Source organism: Cervus elaphus, chromosome 1, assembly GCF_910594005.1.
Source record: "Cervus elaphus chromosome 1, mCerEla1.1, whole genome shotgun sequence".
NCBI lineage: Eukaryota > Metazoa > Chordata > Mammalia > Artiodactyla > Cervidae > Cervus > Cervus elaphus.
The window spans coordinates 91,237,903-91,256,011 of NC_057815.1; the positions used below are offsets into that span (position 1 = coordinate 91,237,903).

The window sequence follows — 18,109 nt, forward strand, 5'->3', positions numbered from 1 at the left end:
GACTGTGTGGATCACCACAAAATGTAGAAAATTTTGAGAGATGGGAATACCAGTCCACCTAACTTGCCTCTTGAGAAATCTGTATGCAGGTCAGGAAGCAACAGTTAGAACTGGACATGGAACAGCAGAGTCTTCCAAATAAAGAAAGGAGTATGTCAAGGCTGTATATTGTCACCCTGCTTGTTTAACTTATATGCAGAGTACATCATGAGAAATGCTGGGCTGGAGGAAGCACAGGCTGGAATCAAGATTGCCGGGAGAAATATCAATAACCTCAGATATGCAGATGACAACCACCCTTATGGCAGAAATCAAAAAAGAACTAAAGAGCCTCTTGTTGAAAGTGAAAGGAGAGTGAAAATGTTGGCTTAAAACTCAATATTCAGAAAACTAAGATTATGGCACCTGTCCCATCACTTCATGGCAAGTAGATGGAGAAACAGTGGAAACAGTGACAGACTTTATTTTTTTCGCCTCTGAAGTCACTGCAGACGGTCACTGCAGCCATGAAATTAAAAGACGCTTACTCCTTGGAAGAAAACTTATGACCAACCTTGACCGCATATTGAAAAGCAGAGACATTACTTTGCCATTACTTTGTTATAACTCCTCTTCATTTATAGTAAGCCTGCTTTAAAGCTAAGAAAATTTTTATCAATTCTTATTCACAACCTTACAGAGTTATGAACACAAATAGTAAATTGTGTCAAATAAGACTGTTACAATGATTTATTCAATCTTATTGAGAACCACCTTGGTGGGGTGGATCATAGAAGATGCCATAAAACATTCATTATTTGAGAGTGCCTGCTTTACACTTGAGATGAATAACCGTCCCTGTCCTAACCTCAAGAAGGCAACGGGCTCACCGAGGATACAACACAGTGAACAACACAGGTTTGGACTGAACGGGTCCGCTTACACACACATTTTTCCAGCATTAAATACAGCACTACGTAATTGCAGTTGGTTGAATCTGGGAGACGTGGAATGTGGATTCACAGAAACCGTGTATATTAATTGTGTTTGTTTCTGTAAGGATCTTAATATTTTACTAATATCTGTACATATTATTAACCACATTTTTGTGTATTAGCTTCTTATACAATTAACTGAAATGAAGTGTTAACTCTCATTAACCAAAATATGTGATTATGTAAGTGACCAAGAGACAACACATCGCTGCTAGTTCAAAACTGAAAAGTGAAAAAGCAAAGATAAAAATCAAAGGTGAGTGGATGCTTGAATGTGATCAAGTAAATTACCATCTTTGAACACTTGTTTCCTTATTCCTGAAAGAGAAATGAAATTACCAACTGACAAAAACAAAAACAAAAACAAAAACTCAACCTAAATATTGATAATCATTTTTTATTCTATTGACTGCAACCTAGAACTTACGGGGCTTCCCCGGTGGCTCAGACAGTAAAGAATTCACCTGTTGTGCAGGAGACCGGAGTTCAGTCCCTAGGTCAGGAAGATCTCCTGGAGGAGGAAATGGCTTCCCGCTCCAATATTCTTGCCTGGAGAATCCCATGGACAGAGGAGCCTGGTGGGCTCAGTCCATGGGGTCACAATAGAGTCAAACTCCACTGAGAGGCTATGCACAGCGCAAACCTGGGAGACAGCATCTCAGTCCAAAGAAACTGCTCTGAAAAGGGAAGGGAGGAGTCAGAATGTACATGCATTTTGCAGCAAAATCCAGGTAGTCAGACCATCAGAAGATTACTGTAAACCAAAGAAAACCAGGGAGCTCATGTTAATGAACTTAGGGCTTCTCTGCGCCTGGGAAGGGGGAACAGTTTGGGCTCCTTGATATCATCCCTTTGAGCTGCACCTTAACTGCTCAGGGCCAGCACCCTGTTCTTTTCTATTCTGTGTCCTCTCAGGGTGCAGCTCTGACCCCATCCAGAGCTCCTCAGGGCTCAGGTCTGAGCCGGAGGTGGGGGTGCAGGAGCCATGCCGATGGCTTGGTGGCCTCAGCATCCTCTGTCGGTCGACACGACAGGTCAGTTTTCCTTCACAGAATAAAATGTTTTCAAAGTTATATTTAAACCACGAACATCTTGCTTTCTCTCAGTTTCTGCTACTTTCTCTAAAGCAATCAATGCACATTAGTTGTGCCTTGATTTAAATTACGGCGTCACTCTGCCATCTAGTGGACATGCTAGGTGCATCACCTGTTAGGGAAAGACTAATTCATACTCTCTGCTACTAATTTGGAGAGGGATTTTATGCTGCTTGTGGCTCAGAAGGTAAAGGATCCGTCTAGAAAGTGAGAGATTCTGGGTTCGATTCCTGGATCAGGAAGATACCCTGGAGAAAGGAATGGCAACCCACTCCAGTATTCTTGCCGGGAGAATTCCAGGCGCAGAGGAGCCTGCTGGGTTACAGCCCACAGGGTAGCAAAGAGTCAGCCACGACTGAGCGATTAGCACTTTATACTCTTCGATCCTATGAAAACATTCTGCCAGCTGCTATGTAATTTTGCTGAGAATGAGACCACAAATAGCTAATGTAGGGTCAAACTGGGAATCCTGGGGGAAAATAAAACCAACATCTCCTTCCCATTATGTCAAACTAGTATTTAAACTGTATATAAACTTAACGGGAAAAATAATCTCTTGTGTAACAAGAAACAATACTGGACTGAGATGATCAGATTTACTTTAATTCTTGAATCTTTTCTGAAATATGTGGCAGACTGGAGGCCCAGGCTAGATCAAAGAAAGATGAATAAAACTGCCTGTGAGCCCAGTGAGTGACCCCGGACACCAGGGTGCCCGTGATGGCCTGCCTTCACACTCGCCGTTCTCAGAGGCATCTGCACACACATACCTGGGGGAGGAAAGTGCAGGTGTTAGTGGCTCTGTCGTGTCTGACTCGTCATGACCCCATGGGCTATAGCCCACCAGTCTCCTCCATCCATGGAACTCTCCAGGCAAGGATACTGGAGTGAGCAGCCATTCCCTTCTCCAGGGGAATCTTCCTAATCCAGGGATAGAAGCCAGCTCTCCTGCATTGCAGGTCAAATCTTCACCATCTCAGCCCCCAGGGATCTATCTAAAACTACATATTTACATGTAGTACTGAATTTAGGAGGCTATTTTGAATTAACTTTCTTACTTTTTTAAAGTATGCTTTGCCCACTACACTTATAGGAATGACCTCCTCAGGTATGTGCCGTGCTCAGCCCCTCAGTCGTGTCCAACTCTTTGTGACCACGTGGACTGAAGCCCACCAACCTTCTCTCTCCATGGGAATTCTCCAGGCAAAAATACTGGAGTGAGTTGCCATTCCCTCCTCCAGGGGCTCTTCCCAACCCAGGGATTGAACCTGGGTCTCCTGCATTGCAGGAGGATTCTTAACCATCTGAGTCCCCAGGGAAGGCCCTCCTCCGTTATAGACGAAGATTAATAAAGTTTGTATTGAACTGAATCCTTCTGCGTTAAGGTGGTTAGAATGTACTACTTAATTATAGTAATAGATATTTTATCAGGTGGAGTAGTTAAATCAACATGTTACAGATGTGTAAATTATGGATTTTGAGAATTATACAGATAATTTTCAAACAGAATTTTGAGAACACCAAGCAAAAAGTGATCTTAGTGAAAGCTCTAGGCCAATGTGAGGACCAGTCACAGAATATGGGAAATGTAGAGAGACATTGTGGAGTTTAATATCTTGTCTGCATGCTTCCTGAGGAGTCTCCCCCTTCCTTTTGTTTACATTAAAGTTTGTGTCTCTAGAGCCCCTTCTTATATACTTTCAGTGAAACTGGGCAACCCAGAGTCTCTGAGTCATTCACACTATTCTGTTTATTGACACTGGAGAAAAAAGAAAATTCTTTTATTGTTGTTGTTCTGAAATTAGCTTCCTGTTGCTTTTAGAATTTGATTCATTTAAAATTAAATTTCTCTTCTCAGGAAACAGAAAAAAAGGGCCAGTGTTTCTTTCATATTTTAGCTGTGAAATATTTGAAGACAGTGTTAGGAGTCTCTTTTTGTTTTCCTTCTGTGCTCCAGATGTCTTCAGGCCTTTGGCTGGTTTATCAGATGCTCTAGCTCCCATATTACACCTCATTGTTTATTAGTTCACATTTTAGGTGCCTGAATAATTATTGCTGGTTTCTGGGAATTATTCACTTACCTGCAGTGAGATGTTGTCGAGAACATAATGTTCGTTTCTGAATCAAAATGAAAATGGGAGCTACTTCTTTCTGTTTACATCAGCTACTGATGAAACCACACTGAGTGTGGTGATCGTAACATTGAAGCTGAACCAGGTTCGTTCCCACTGTCGGCGCTGTTACAGCCACAGCCTCTTCATTACCACACACTTGTCCTGTGGGCATGGGACTCTATCTCAACTCTACTCAGCAACCGTTACTGATCCTAATTGCATTCTTTACACAGTTTAGATTCCCTGGTCCTCTGATCCTATCTCATACTGTTTGCTGTTGTTCAGTCATGTAAGACTCTCTGCAACCCCACTGACTGCAGCATGCCAGGCTTCTCTGTCCCTCACCATCTCCCAAAGTTTGCCCTGCATAAACTCTACTTCTAATTGAAAAAAACATTTGAACATTCAAACTCCTACCTTGGTTCAGACTGTCTTCTCTGCTTAAAATGTCTTTTGTTTTTCTTTCTTACCCCTTCAATCTACCTTAACACTATAGTTTGACTCAAAGTTCAAAGTCCTATTGTGATTTTATTGATCAGGAAATATCTTGGTCATTATTCAAGTATCTCAACATGTAAAGAGCACTCTTAATATGCTTGACAAAAGCTTAATGAAAAATAAATAAGCAAAACACAAAAATATTATGCACAGTAGCAATGCAGAAAAGTGTAGTATTTTTAAAACCAAATTATTATTTCTCTCACTACATTATAACTATACCATAACAATTCCATTGTTGAACTTCCCAGGTGGCGCTAGTGGTAAACAACCCAACTTCCAATCCAAGAGAGACAGGTTTGATCCCTGGGCTGGGAAGATTCCCTGGACTAGAGCACTGCATCCCAGTCCAGAATTCTGCCTGGAGAATCCCATGGACAGAGGAGCCTGGCAGGCTTCAGTCCATACCCCTGCACAGAGTCAGACACCACTAAAGTGACTTCACACACATGCACCCAGTCACATTATCATAAGCCATAATTGAGAACAAGCTTAAGTCTCTGCATTGCCACTCAGAGGGCATCTGCCTACTGATCTGGAGATAATTTGAGACTTTGAACAATCAAGAAATGCATTCTATTGCATAGGTTGACAAGGTGTAATCTGCAAACCAAATCTGTCCTACTGTCTTTTATAAATAAAATTTTATTGGAACAGAGGCATGCCTATTGATTTATGTATTGTCTACAGGTGAATCCAGGCTGCAAGATGCAGACGTGCATAGCTGAAATTGAGACGATGTGGCCCAGAAAGGCTGAAGTATTTACTGCGCAGCTTTTTCCGGAAAAAAGTGCTGCTCCCTGTTCTATTAAATTAAGTCACTGGAGTTGAGATGTTTATATGTTAAGCTATGTCAGCTTCTTAAATAATAAATATACTATACTTCCCATAAACCTAGACTACAAGTTGAAAAATAGAATGGAATTTCAATAATAAATGTAAGAATAAAAAAAATTTGCTCATATTTGTAATAGTAATGCAAGTTGTATTATCTTAAGAAAACCAATCATTTTTATAGAAAATGAAGCACAACACAATGTTAAAGAAAGGATTGAAAAAACACTATAATATGATTCATATTGTTTAAGTTTTACATCAAACACATCAATATGTCCCTCAGATATAGAGAAAGTGAAAGTTGCTCAGTTGTGTCAGACTCTTTGCTACCCCATGGACTATACAGTCCGTGCATTTCTTCAGGCCAGAATAGTGGAGTGGGTAGCCTTTCCCTTCTCCAGGGAATCTTCCCAACCCAGAGATGGAACCCAGGTCTCCCACATTGCAGGCAGATTCTTTACCAGCTGAGCCACCAGGGAAGCCCAAGAATACTGGAGTGGGGAGCCTGTCTCTTCTCCAGGGGATCTCCCCGACCAGGAATCGAACCAGGGTCTCCTGAATTGCAGGAGGATTCTTTACCAACTAGCTATAAGGGAAGCCCACAGATACAGATACAGAGGGACAACCAGAAATTCAACAAAAATTAAGAATCTTTGGATTGTTACCCAATAGCTGGTTTTGCTTTAGTATATTTCTGCATTTTGCAAGTATTTAAAGACAAAAATATAGTGTCTAGTTCAACATTTTTAAAAGATCAATGAACTAGAGTGCATGATGAAATTGTTCCCCAAACTTTGGGAAAAAATACATATGCAACCAAAGTATCACAAGGGCATTATTTCATCTAATTGCTCCATTTGTGGTCTCAAGGCAATAGTTAAATAATATTCTCTAAAGTAAACCTCCTTAGGGTTTTGGTGGCATATATATGTGACAGTTTGATGTTAGGGTTCACCTTTTTTGGTCTCCTTTGCTCTTTGTCATGTCTGAATATATTTTAATACATTATAAGAGAAATTCATTTTCTTCTGAAATATTCATTGCAATATACTCTAGTTTCCTATTTTTCAGGCTTATTACTATATTAAAAAATTGACTTCTCAGCAGAAATTTTCCTGGAATCCATTAAACTTAGAAGCTTTATTAAATGAACCAGTCAAATTTTTCTAAACTCAGGTGAGTTGATTTTTATTTCACTTTAAAAGGAAAATAATATGTTTCTAATATGTCCCATTAATCTTTGCAGGAGGCAGACAAGCATGTGTATAAATCTAATTGCCAGGTTACCTATTTAGCTGACTAGAAGTCTCTGATTATTTATCTTTCACCACATTTATTATTGTTCACCAGGCTACATCACTAGGAAATATTTTTGGTTTTTCTGAATCACAATATTTTCACTCCCTTTATACATACAAACTTTAATAATAAACAAGAAGTATAATTTGTCATTTGTGCTTATATGGGTTATATCCTGGAATAATGCTCTAAGAAACAAATTGAGGCTGAGATTTTATAATTTTATAATTTCTAAAATGCCTGTTACAGGACTGAGTACATAGTGGGTCTGCAATGGGAAAATTATTCCAGGGTAATTGCACAGAAAAGAAGATAAATACTCTGCACAGCGCCTGTGCTCATAGCTGAGCATGGCTGACACTTCCTGGGGCTACATGGGCAATTGGGACCATCGGCCCCAAGCCTGTTGATGAATACAGAGTGTGGGAGGTGGAGTGAAAAGCTACAGGTGTGGAGAAGGCGTGTGGGGAAGAAGGAACAAGTGTGCACCAGAAATTGTACTCATCCTTGGTGAAGATTTCCCTTTCAACCCTAGACTATTCAAACTTTGTTACCATAGACATAGGGAACAAATCCTGACTTTTGGAAAAAGTGTTTTCAGTTAGAGAATATGTGCTCTACGATTTGTATGTTAAAGTGAAACATACTTTCAGGGAATCAGGAATTAATCACATGTTTAGGAATGTAAACAAACAACTGAAGAAAAAGAGTGGGGGAATATGTGAATGGCATAGTTATACATGTAGAGGAAATCTTGAAGGGTTATATGTGTTCTTGGAGTATAAAGTTATAAAACCTGAGTGAAAGTAACAGAGTGTTTAGTTTCAACTCCTAATGAGATATAGAATTTTTAGAGAATTCTATGTGGAATGAACTTCCCTTTATACTGAGTGCCATTTCAGGTTTCGGTAAGAATTTAGGAAGTAGCTTTGAAAAGAATGAATTTTAATGTCAGAAAAAGACAATAGAGGCATTTTGGAGGAAAAGAGGCTAATTAAAAAAAAAAAAAAAAGAATTCAATGCACTCTTTTTCCCATAAGTACTATGCCTGGGTCAGGAAGATCCCCTGGAGGAGGGCATGACAACCCATCCAAGAGAATCTCATGGACAGAGGAACCTGGCAGGCTACAGTCCATGGAGTTGCAAAAACAAGACTGAGTGAATAACACGACTTTTCATTCAAATTTTGCTTCAGAGGTCTCTGAATCAACTTTTACATTTTGTCCACAGGAACCAAGAAAACCAGAGTGCTGAAGTCACTTTCATTCTCTTGGGCTTCTCAGAATATCCCAAACTCCAGATACCCCTTGTCCTGTTATTCTTAACCATCTACTCCGTCACTGTGCTGGGGAACCTGGGCATGATCCTGATTATCAGATAAATCCCAAACTCCACACCCTTGTGTACTGCTTCCTCAGACACTGTCCTTTGTTGATCTCTGTTCCTCAACAGTAGTTACACCCAAGCTACTAGAAAACCTGACTGTGGAAGACAGAACCATCCCCTCACAGGATGCCTCCTGCAGTTCTTCTTTGCCTGCACATTTGTGGTGACAGAGACATTCCTGTTGGCAGCGATGGCGTACGACCGATTTGTGGCTGTTTGCAACCCTCTTCTCTACACAGCTGTGATGTCCCAGAAGCTTTGTTCCTTACTGGTGGGTGCATCACACTCTTGGGGTACAGTCTGCTCCCTGACTCTTACCTGCTTTTTATCCAAATTGTCCTTTAGAGGAAATAATATCATAAATAACTTTGTCTGTGAGCACGCAGCCATAGTTGCTGTTTCCTGCTCTGACCCCTACATTAGCCAGGAGATCATTTTAGCCTCTGCCACGTTTAATGAAATAAGCAGCCTGGTGATCATTCTTACCTCCTATGTTTGCATTTTTATCACTGTTCTGAAGATACCCTCGACTGGGGGGGCGCCACAAAGCCTTTCCACCTGTGCCTCCCACCTGACCGCCATTACCATCTTCCACGGGACCATCCTTTTCCTCTATTGTGTTCCTAACTCCAGAAGCTCATGGCTCATGGTCAAGGTGGCCTCTGTCTTTTACACAGTGGTCATCCCCATGCTGAACCCGTTGATCTACAGCCTCAGGAACAAAGATGTGAAAGAGACTGCTAGGAAGCTAGTTAACACCAAATTATTATGTCAACAAATGTAAAACAGCTTAGGTTTGCGTTTTCATTTTCAGAGCACTGTGGAGAACTGTCCAAGTTTTCTAGCATTTTTAATAGCATTTCAAACTCCAATTTTTAGGAAGGAAAACAGTGCACACATTTAACGTAATTCCCTTGTTGATACATCGTTCAACAACCTTAGTAAACTGTAGAGAATTAGCAATAAAATAATAAATAACACCTAATTAAAGCCTAGACTATTTAAAAAGTCTCTAGATAACATGTTTGTCATGAAAAGATTTCTGAGTAAAGACACATTACCATTTGCCTGTTCAGGTGAGTCTTCTTCTTTTTTTTTTTTTCTTTAAGTCATTATAAGTCATGGAAGAATGGATTTGAGTTGTCATGAACATTGGCCACCTGATGCGAAGAGTTGACTCATTTGAAAAGACGCTGATGCTGGGAAAGATTGAGGGCAGGAGGAGAAGGGGATGACAGAGGATGAGATGGCTGGATGGCATCACGGACTCAATGGACATAGGTTTGGGGTGGACTCTGGGAGTTGGTGATGGACAGGGAGGCCTGGCGTGCTGCGGTCCATGGGGTCGCAAAGAGTCGGACATGACTGAGCGACTGAACTGAACTGATGAGGGAGTCACATCAGTTGAGTCATAGTAACTAAGAGTTGTTCAACACTAAGATGCTAAAGTTAAAAGACTTGACGGTGCTTAGTTGCTCAGTCATGCCCGACTCTTTACAATTCTATGGGCTTTAGCCTGCCAGGCTCCTGTGTCCATGGCAAGAATACTGGAGTGGGTAGCCATTCTCTTCTCCAAGGGATCTGCATGACCAGCAATCAAACCTATGTCTCCTGCATTGAAGGCAGATTCTTTACCATCTAAGGTACCAGGGAAGCCTAAATTTAAAGGATACATTTATTTAACACCACATAGAAAGAATTGGTACATTATAAGTGTAAAGAAGTCATGTCTCTGCCCCCACAAAGTCCTGAATATGATTTGGTAAAATTCTACTTGTTAATATAAAATGTATTTGTTTTTTTATACATAAGTCATCAAAAATAAAATTAAGAAATGCACACTTCAGAAATAGTTCCAGCTAAATCTAAAATAGTCTTTCATGTCAGTCAAATTACATATAAAATAGCTATTGATGTACAATGATAAAATAACAGAGAACTTCATTGGTAAGTAACATTAGTGGTAGATTGAATGGGGGCCCTGCTAACATCAGTTAGAGCATCTTGGTTAACCTGATTTAATTTTGCCCAACTGGCAAACTCATGGACTTCCCTTGTGGCTCAGATGATAAAGACTCCGCTTGCAATGCAGGAGACCTGGGTTCTATCCCTGGGTGGGGAAGATCCCCTGGAGAAAGGATGGCAACCCACTCCAGTATCCTTGCCTGGAGAATCCCATGGCAGAGGAGCCTGGTGGGCTTCAGTCCATGGAGTTACAAAGATTCGGACATGCCTGAGCAACTAACACACTTCACAGTAAACTCACGTCCAGTCTGTAGAGTGAATCTATTTGACATACGCTGTGGTGCTTCCCAGGTGGCACTAGTGGTGGAGAACCTGCCTACTGATGCAGGAGACACAGGAGACCTGGGTTCAGTCCCTGGGTTGGGAGGATCCTCTGGAGGAGGGCATGGCAACCCACTCCAATACTCTTGCCTGGAGAATTCCATGGACAGTGAAGCCTGGTGGGCTACAGTCCATTGATTGGCAAGGAATCAGACACCACTGAAGTGACTTAGCATGCACACACCTTGATATCAGGTGTACCCAGCCCCTCCTCCCTAAGTAGACTCTACTATCACATAAGATATATACTATCTGCCAGAAATTGGGGGGAAAGCCTAACGCCTCTTTGTGAAAGACTATTTTTTTTTCCCTGCTAAGCATTTTGTCTAATAGTAATTCTATGTTCATCCATGTGAGAGGAACCACCAAACTTATTCTACAGTGTCTGTAGCATTTTAGATTCCCAGACACAATATATAACTTCTGATTGCTTCATATCCTTGCCAATCATTGCTATTATATACTTTTATTATAGCAAATCCAGTGGATATAAATTGATATCTCATCATGATATTGATTTGCATTTTCCCAATAACTAAATAAGTTGAGAATATTTTCACATGCTTCTTGGACATTTGTAAATGTTGTGTTGTATCTGATTTGACTTTTTGTCTTTATTGTTTCTTTTCTGTACCTTTTCTTTTCACTTTATTGATAGTTTTTAAAATACAAATATTTTAAATTTTGAGGAAGTTCAACTTAGCAATTTATTTATTTATTTATTGTCACTTATGTTTTTGTTTCCCTAAGAATCTACTGCCAAATTCAAGGCCATGAAATTTAAGGCCTGTGTTTTTCTTGTAAGTGTTTTATAGTTTATGCTCTTTCATTCAAGTCCTTGTTCACTTTCTGAGTAAATTATTGTATATAATATGAGGTGAGTGTCCAATCCCATAATTTTACTTGTGAACGCCCAGTTGTCATGGCATCATTTATTTGAAGAAGAGTGTATGCTTTCTCCAATGAATATTAAGAGAATCATAACCTCAGAAGCACCATGATGGTGGTGAGGTACCATTTGGGAGAAATCAGAGCCCGTATAGGGCACAGCTGCACAGTCAAAGTGTATTTTGAGTCTTCCACTAGTGAAGAATAAGCGTGTTGTTATTGTTGTTCAGTCACTAAGTCGCGTCCGAGTCTTTGCCACCCCATGGACTGCAGCACGCCAGGCTTCCCTGCCCTTTGCTGTCTCCTGGAGTTTGCTCACACTCATGTGCATTGAGTCGGTGATGCCATCCAACCATCTCATCCTCTGCTGCCCTCTTCTCCACTAGCCTTCTCTCTTTCCCAGCATCAGGGTCTTTTCCAGTGAGTCAGCTCTTCACATCAGGTGGCCAAGGCACTGGAGCTTCAGCTTCAGCATCAGTCCTTCCAATAAATATTCAGGGTTGATTTCCTTCAGGATGGACTGGTTGGATCTTGCTGGATGAAGGACTCTCAGGAGTCTTCCCCAGCACCACAATTTGAAAGGACAGTTCTTCGGCACTTTGTCTTCTTTATGGTCCAACTCTCACATCTGCACCTGACTACTGGAAAAACCATGGCTTTGACTATATGGACTTTTGTTGGCAAAGTGATGTCTCTGGTTTTGAATATGCTGCCTAGTTTTGTCATAACTTTCCTTCCACGGAGCAAGTGCATTTTAATTTCATGGGTGCAGTCACCATAAAGCAGGGATTTTGGAGCCCAAGAAAGTAAACTTACTGCTTCCACTTCAGCTCCTTCTGCATCAAGTTATTATTATTGCTAACCTGTGTCTTTAAAGCCAAAATGGGTAGTTACCAAAATTAGTGAAAATATCATCCTTTTCATTAACAGATATTTTTAGAAAACATATCATCCAAAATTTCTTTTTAGATTCAGTAATAAATATAAACATCTGAGAACATTCTATATTTGAAAAGCCAATGGAAGCTGTTTTCTATCAATAGAATCAATAGTGTAAATATAAAATAAAGTTTATAATATAAATATTATAAAGTACCAAATAAACAGTATAATTATAGTTTAGCAGCCATATGTTTAGAAACATAAGAATATATATATATATATATATATCTTCATAAGAAAATTTAAAAAATTAAATGTGGGTTAATAAAAAATAAATCTATTGCTGTATAATTCCCCTTGTGGATTTATGTATTTTATATCCACATAAAAATTTTTAAAATGGTGTTGTTTATTTTTTAAGATTAAATGAGTAAAGTTGATAATACAAATGCCCTAAGGCTTTAGGGAAATAATATACAACCAATATACCACCTGAGACAGTGTTAACACATAATTAGTTGAATTGCAGTCATCAAGGCAGTACTTCAGTTATATTCTCTAGTTTTCACATCCCTAAGGTCATGATGGCATATATTTGTGACACAGCTTGGTGCCAGGATTTCCTTTTGAGGCTTTATCCTATCTTTGGTATCTCTGAGTTTCCTTAACAGGTTGGAAAATCATAAAATATGAAATAATTAATGAAAAATGCTGGGCGCTTTTACTACCCTTTTCACGTGTGTTTCTAAGTACCAAGCAGCAGCATTGCTGGAGTTCGTTAATCTTGGCAAAGAGTTCTTCACTAAATGACTCATTCAAGTTCTTCTGTATTTAGGTGAGTTGACTCATGTCTCTTTAGTTTTACTTAAGAAAGAAAATACAAAGACCCAGTAATCTTTGTAGGAGACAAACACATGTATAGAACAAAGTGTCCACAAAGAACCACTTTTTGGCTGAGAAGGTTTATGGAGTTATATTCCAATTCTTTCTTTCAAATAGTTTTTGTCATAGTTTTCTCATTGGGTATTCACCATAAAGTCAGAAATAGAAAATTCTCCTTTTGGCAAGGGGAAGAATTATAACAAAGTGGGCCTTGTCTTCAAGTTTTGCTGTAATTTTCTAGAAATAAAGTGACAGTAACAACCATACTTGTAAATAATAGGAAAATAATCTACAGTAATTGTGAGTGATAAATATGAAAGTTTGTCTGTATACAGAGGGGATGAAACAATGAGTCATGTCTATAAAAGCAGGTGGTAAAATAAAGCAAACATCATAAGAAAGAATAAAATGGGGAAATAAATTATAAAGAAATAGGCATGTACTATAAAGCAGAAGTTGATAAATCCACCTTCACTAAAGAAGGATGTACTAAGTGATAATGAGGTTGAATATAGATCTAAGCAGTTTTTGGAAAAGTCATACTGAATAATGTTAATGTTATGCATTTGCTTAACATATATTTGGAACCCTAAAGTCACTGTTATATTAAACAATCATGGAAAATTATTCTCATACTCTTTCACAGAGTATTTTAAATTGAAGGAATGTGGCTGGAATAATAGAGTCATAATCAATCTTTGCAGAGCTGAGACCTTACAGAGTATTTTTACAGAGGATCTGTTGTGGACATGGTCTTTGGAAGATATCTTTCTTACAAGTTCATCATGTGGGAATCAGAGAAAGCTATAGTGTGGTGAGAAAACCTAGAGGAAAATAAGGAAATATGCATCTTAAACCAGGCATTCTAATGAAATTCTACAGTGCTTCTATCGTGTGGCTTCTAGAAGTAGGGATTTCGACATTGTATTCCCCAATGTCGCCTCCAGTTGATAGATGTCCATGTTTCTGCAGGATTTTCACAGACATATCAGGTGTTTCATCTAACAATTATTCATAATTCTAATATATAAAAAGGTAAATATCTGTTCTACCATGTCTTACAGCATTTGAATTCATTATTGAAGTATCTAGTTACATTCCAGTGATTGAAAGTTTATATTGATATTCTTATCTTACTGTTGAGGAAATGCCTTGTGATCAGTACTAATCAAGAAACATTCTGGTGTCCCATTTGAAATAGGTGTTTTCCAGCCACTTTTCTTTGGAATTCAAATTCAAATTCTTCTTAATTCAAAATGGCAGAGTATATATTTGATCCATTCTGAAGCCTATATGCTTTCTCCAGTACTTTCACAGTTCTTATTTTTGCCACCAAAACTCCAAGGTCTGCTGCAATGGAAAAAAATAAGAATTTTCTGTTCAATACTGTTTCAACTATTATCACAGGAAGCATAGCACATATTTTGTTTTGAACCTTCTGATGAATAATACAATTGGCTATGAAGAACACACTTAAATATTTTCACAATTAATTCAACATAAGTGAAAAAGTTCAGTATGTTTTATAGCATAGCTCCAGAAAGAGTTGAGAATTTGGAACAACTAGGAATAAGAAAGGAATTGAAAGGAGATAGAACAACCAAGAAAATATTATGTTAACTGTTTTGCAGAGATGTTACCATTATACAAATTAGCGTATAAGCTAATTGTCTCATGTCTCAGGAGGTGAGGCAGGTAAGCAACTGGAACCTAACGACATGTTTTTCTCCAATACATGTAATTGAATTGTCCTATCAGGTGTTTTCACAAAGCTCAGAGTCATGCAAAGACAATGTCTCTTGAAAGCAGCTGATAATAATGAATTTTATTATTTGAAATAAAGCAGGATCTAATCTGTTTTAGTTCTTTGTTTCTGAAGATCATACACAATGAAAATTGTTATTGGCTATATAATTGACATATAAGTGGACATTAGCATCTGAAAGAAGGCAGAAGTGTAGCATTTGCAGAAACACTGTAAACAGAGATCCAGTGAGCTTCTCAACACATTTTCTTTTCTCTCACTTATTTCAAAGTTTAGTTTTTACTTCTGGATCAACATTCATATTTTGTCCACAGGAACCAAGCGAACCAGAGTGCTGAGGTCACTTTCATTCTCTTGGGCTTCTCAGAATATCCTCAGCTCCAGCTGCCCCTGTTCCTGGTCTTCCTGACCGTCTACACAGTCACTGTGCTGGGGAACCTGGGCATGATCCTGATCATCAAGTCCAGCTCCAGGCTCCGCACGCCCATGTACTTCTTTCTCAGCCACTTATCCTTTGTGGATTTCTGTTACTCAACAGTAGTTACACCCAAGCTACTAGAAAACCTGATTGTAGAAGACAGAACCATCTCCTTCACAGGATGCCTCATGCAATTCTTCTTTGTCTGCATATTTGTGGTGACAGAGACATTCCTGTTGGCAGTGATGGCGTATGACCGATTTGTGGCCATTTGCAACCCTCTTCTCTACACAGTTGTGATGTCCCAGAGGTTTAGTTTTGTGTTGGTGATTGCTACATACTCTTGGGGTATAGCCTGTTCCCTAATATACACATTACTTTTTTTGACTTTATCCTTCTGTGGGACTAAGTTCATAAATAACTTTGTTTGTGAGCATGCGGCCATAGTTGCTGTTTCCTGCTCTGACCCTTACATTAACCAGGAGATCACTTTAGCCTCTGCCACATTCAATGAAGTAAGCAGCCTGATGATTATTCTTACCTCCTATGTTTGCATTTGTATCACTGTCCTGAAGATGCCTTCAACTGGGGGGCGCCACAGAGCCTTCTCCACCTGTGCCTCCCACCTGACTGCCATCACCATCTTCCATGGGAGCATCCTTTTCCTCTATTGTGTTCCTAACTCCAAAAGCTCATGGCTTATGCTCAAGGTGGGTTCTGTGTTTTACGCAGTGGTCATCCCCATGCTGAACCCACTGATCTACAGCCTCAGGAACAAAGATGTGAAGGCTGCTGTCAGGAAGTTAATCCATACCAACTTAATACATCAATTAATGATTACTGTAAAATGACTAAGATTTAGTGTGCATTTTCAAGAGGATAGTTGTCCAAGTCTTCCAGAATTTATAGTACTTTCAAACTATTTTTTTTCAGAAAAGAAAACAGTACACACTTTTGAAGTGTGTAAGGCCCTGGTTAATACAACATTCAACAACTTTTGTAAACTTCAGAGATTTACCTATAAAATAAGAAACAACACATAATTAAAGCCTGGACCATTTAAATTAAGTCTCTAGGTGGTTTTTCATATACAGATTTCTGAGTAAGCTCACATTATCATTTGGCTGCCAAGGTACAGTCATCGAACAATGGATTTATAGAGTTGCTCTGAAAATGTATAGCTAAAAGTTAAAGTAATTTATAGCTAAATTTATAGAAAATTTATGAGAGAGTTGCATCAACAGAAATATAGTAAACTGAGAGTTGTTCAACACTAAGACACTAAATTGAAAAGACTTATTTATTTAATCCCACACAAGAAACATCGGTACATTATAAGTTCAAAGAAGTCTTATTTCTGTCCCCACAAAGTCCTGCATATAATTTGGTTAAATTGTACTTGTTAATATAAAATTTATTTGCTTTTTGTAAATAAAACATCAAAAATAAAATAAGAACTGCACACTTCAGAAATAGTTCCAGCTAAATCTAAAGTAGTCTTCACGTCAATCTTAAATTGTGTATAATATAGCTATTGGTATATAAAGATAAAATAACAGAGAACTTCATTGGTAAGTAACATTATTGGTGGACTGAATGGGAACCCTGCTAATATCAGCTAGAGCATCTTGGTTAACCTGATTTAATTTTGCCCAACTAGCAAACTTACCTGCAGTTTATACAATGAACTATCTTTGACATATGTTACACACCTTGTATTTAAGATCCGAATCTTAAAAAAATAGATGACAGATTTTAGGCAAAGAATAATTTTGAAGCTGTAATTAGGTTTCTGTTTTTCAAGAAAAGCCAGAACAAATTATAAAGAAAAAAAAAGTCTGGATGGCTGCAGAATCCTTTAGAATAGAATGCTTGTTACTTCAGAAAATACCGTGAATGGTCATCTATTTACATGTATTTAAAGCAGAAATTCTCCATAAATTTTGACAGTACAATTTTGCAATGAATGTAATGATTTTAAGATTGAAAATCTGTTAATATAAATGATTTTATTGTCTGTTCTACAAAGTCCTAATGATGAGCTCTTTATTTCCAGAAATAAATTATACTCTTTTAACTTTAAATTCTTCTTGGTGGTTTGCATAGGTGCAGCTTTTTGTTTTGTTTCTAAAGTGTTGTGGAAATGTTTTTAATGAAATTGTTCACAAGATAAAGAAAGAATGTACAGAATAGTCTCTTAATGGAGAAAATGTTATAAGTTCAATATAAACCTCATTGTGTTAGGTGCTCAGTCTTCTCCGACTCTTTGCAACCCCGTGGATATAGCCCACAAGCTATTCTGTCCATGGAATTCTCCAGGGAAGAATACTGGAGTGGATAGCCATTCCCTACTCCAGGGGATCATCCCTACCCAGGGATCAAAACCTGTTCTCCTGCATTGCAGGCAGATTCTTTACTGTCTGAGCCTCCAGGAAAGCCCATAAGCCTCATTAGGTAATACTAATTTTCATATCATGTATATTAATAAATAAGATTTCAGCAAATTTGTTGATGCATGCACCAATTCCATAGATGGTGGGTTAAATTCTTTATTGCACAACTGGTCTTCATTACTATTCATCATCTTAAAAAAATATTTTGCCTGAAAGAGATAAAGAAAAACTTAGATGGGCTAATAGGGGAACAGACTGTGGAGCACTTTTTCAATGCTATTTTTCCTGGGTATTACTGCCTAGATACATAGTTCATTCAAGTTCAAGAACAGT

At 38.6% G+C, this 18,109-nt stretch overlaps 1 protein-coding gene and 1 pseudogene across 1 annotated transcript; both read left to right on the forward strand.

Annotated features, from left to right (window-relative positions):
- The first annotated feature begins 1,959 nt into the window (after positions 1-1,959).
- On the forward strand, positions 1,960-8,986 carry LOC122702687 (annotated as a pseudogene).
- Positions 8,987-14,874: 5,888 nt separating this feature from the next.
- Positions 14,875-16,234, forward strand: LOC122702691 (olfactory receptor 5D13-like). The gene is made up of 2 exons (XM_043916406.1): positions 14,875-14,895; positions 15,242-16,234. The coding sequence occupies exons 1-2, from the start codon at positions 14,875-14,877 to the stop codon at positions 16,232-16,234; spliced, it is 1,014 nt and encodes a 337-aa protein (XP_043772341.1).
- The last annotated feature ends 1,875 nt before the right edge of the window (positions 16,235-18,109 follow it).

Excerpts from the sequence above, each read along its gene's own strand:
- LOC122702691 (XM_043916406.1), top strand. The coding sequence starts at position 14,875 with ATGTCTCAGGAGGTGAGGCAG. Across the intron at positions 14,896-15,241 it reads TGTCTCAGGAGGTGAGGCAG|TTTTTACTTCTGGATCAACA; the intron begins GTAAGCAACTGG and ends TTCAAAGTTTAG.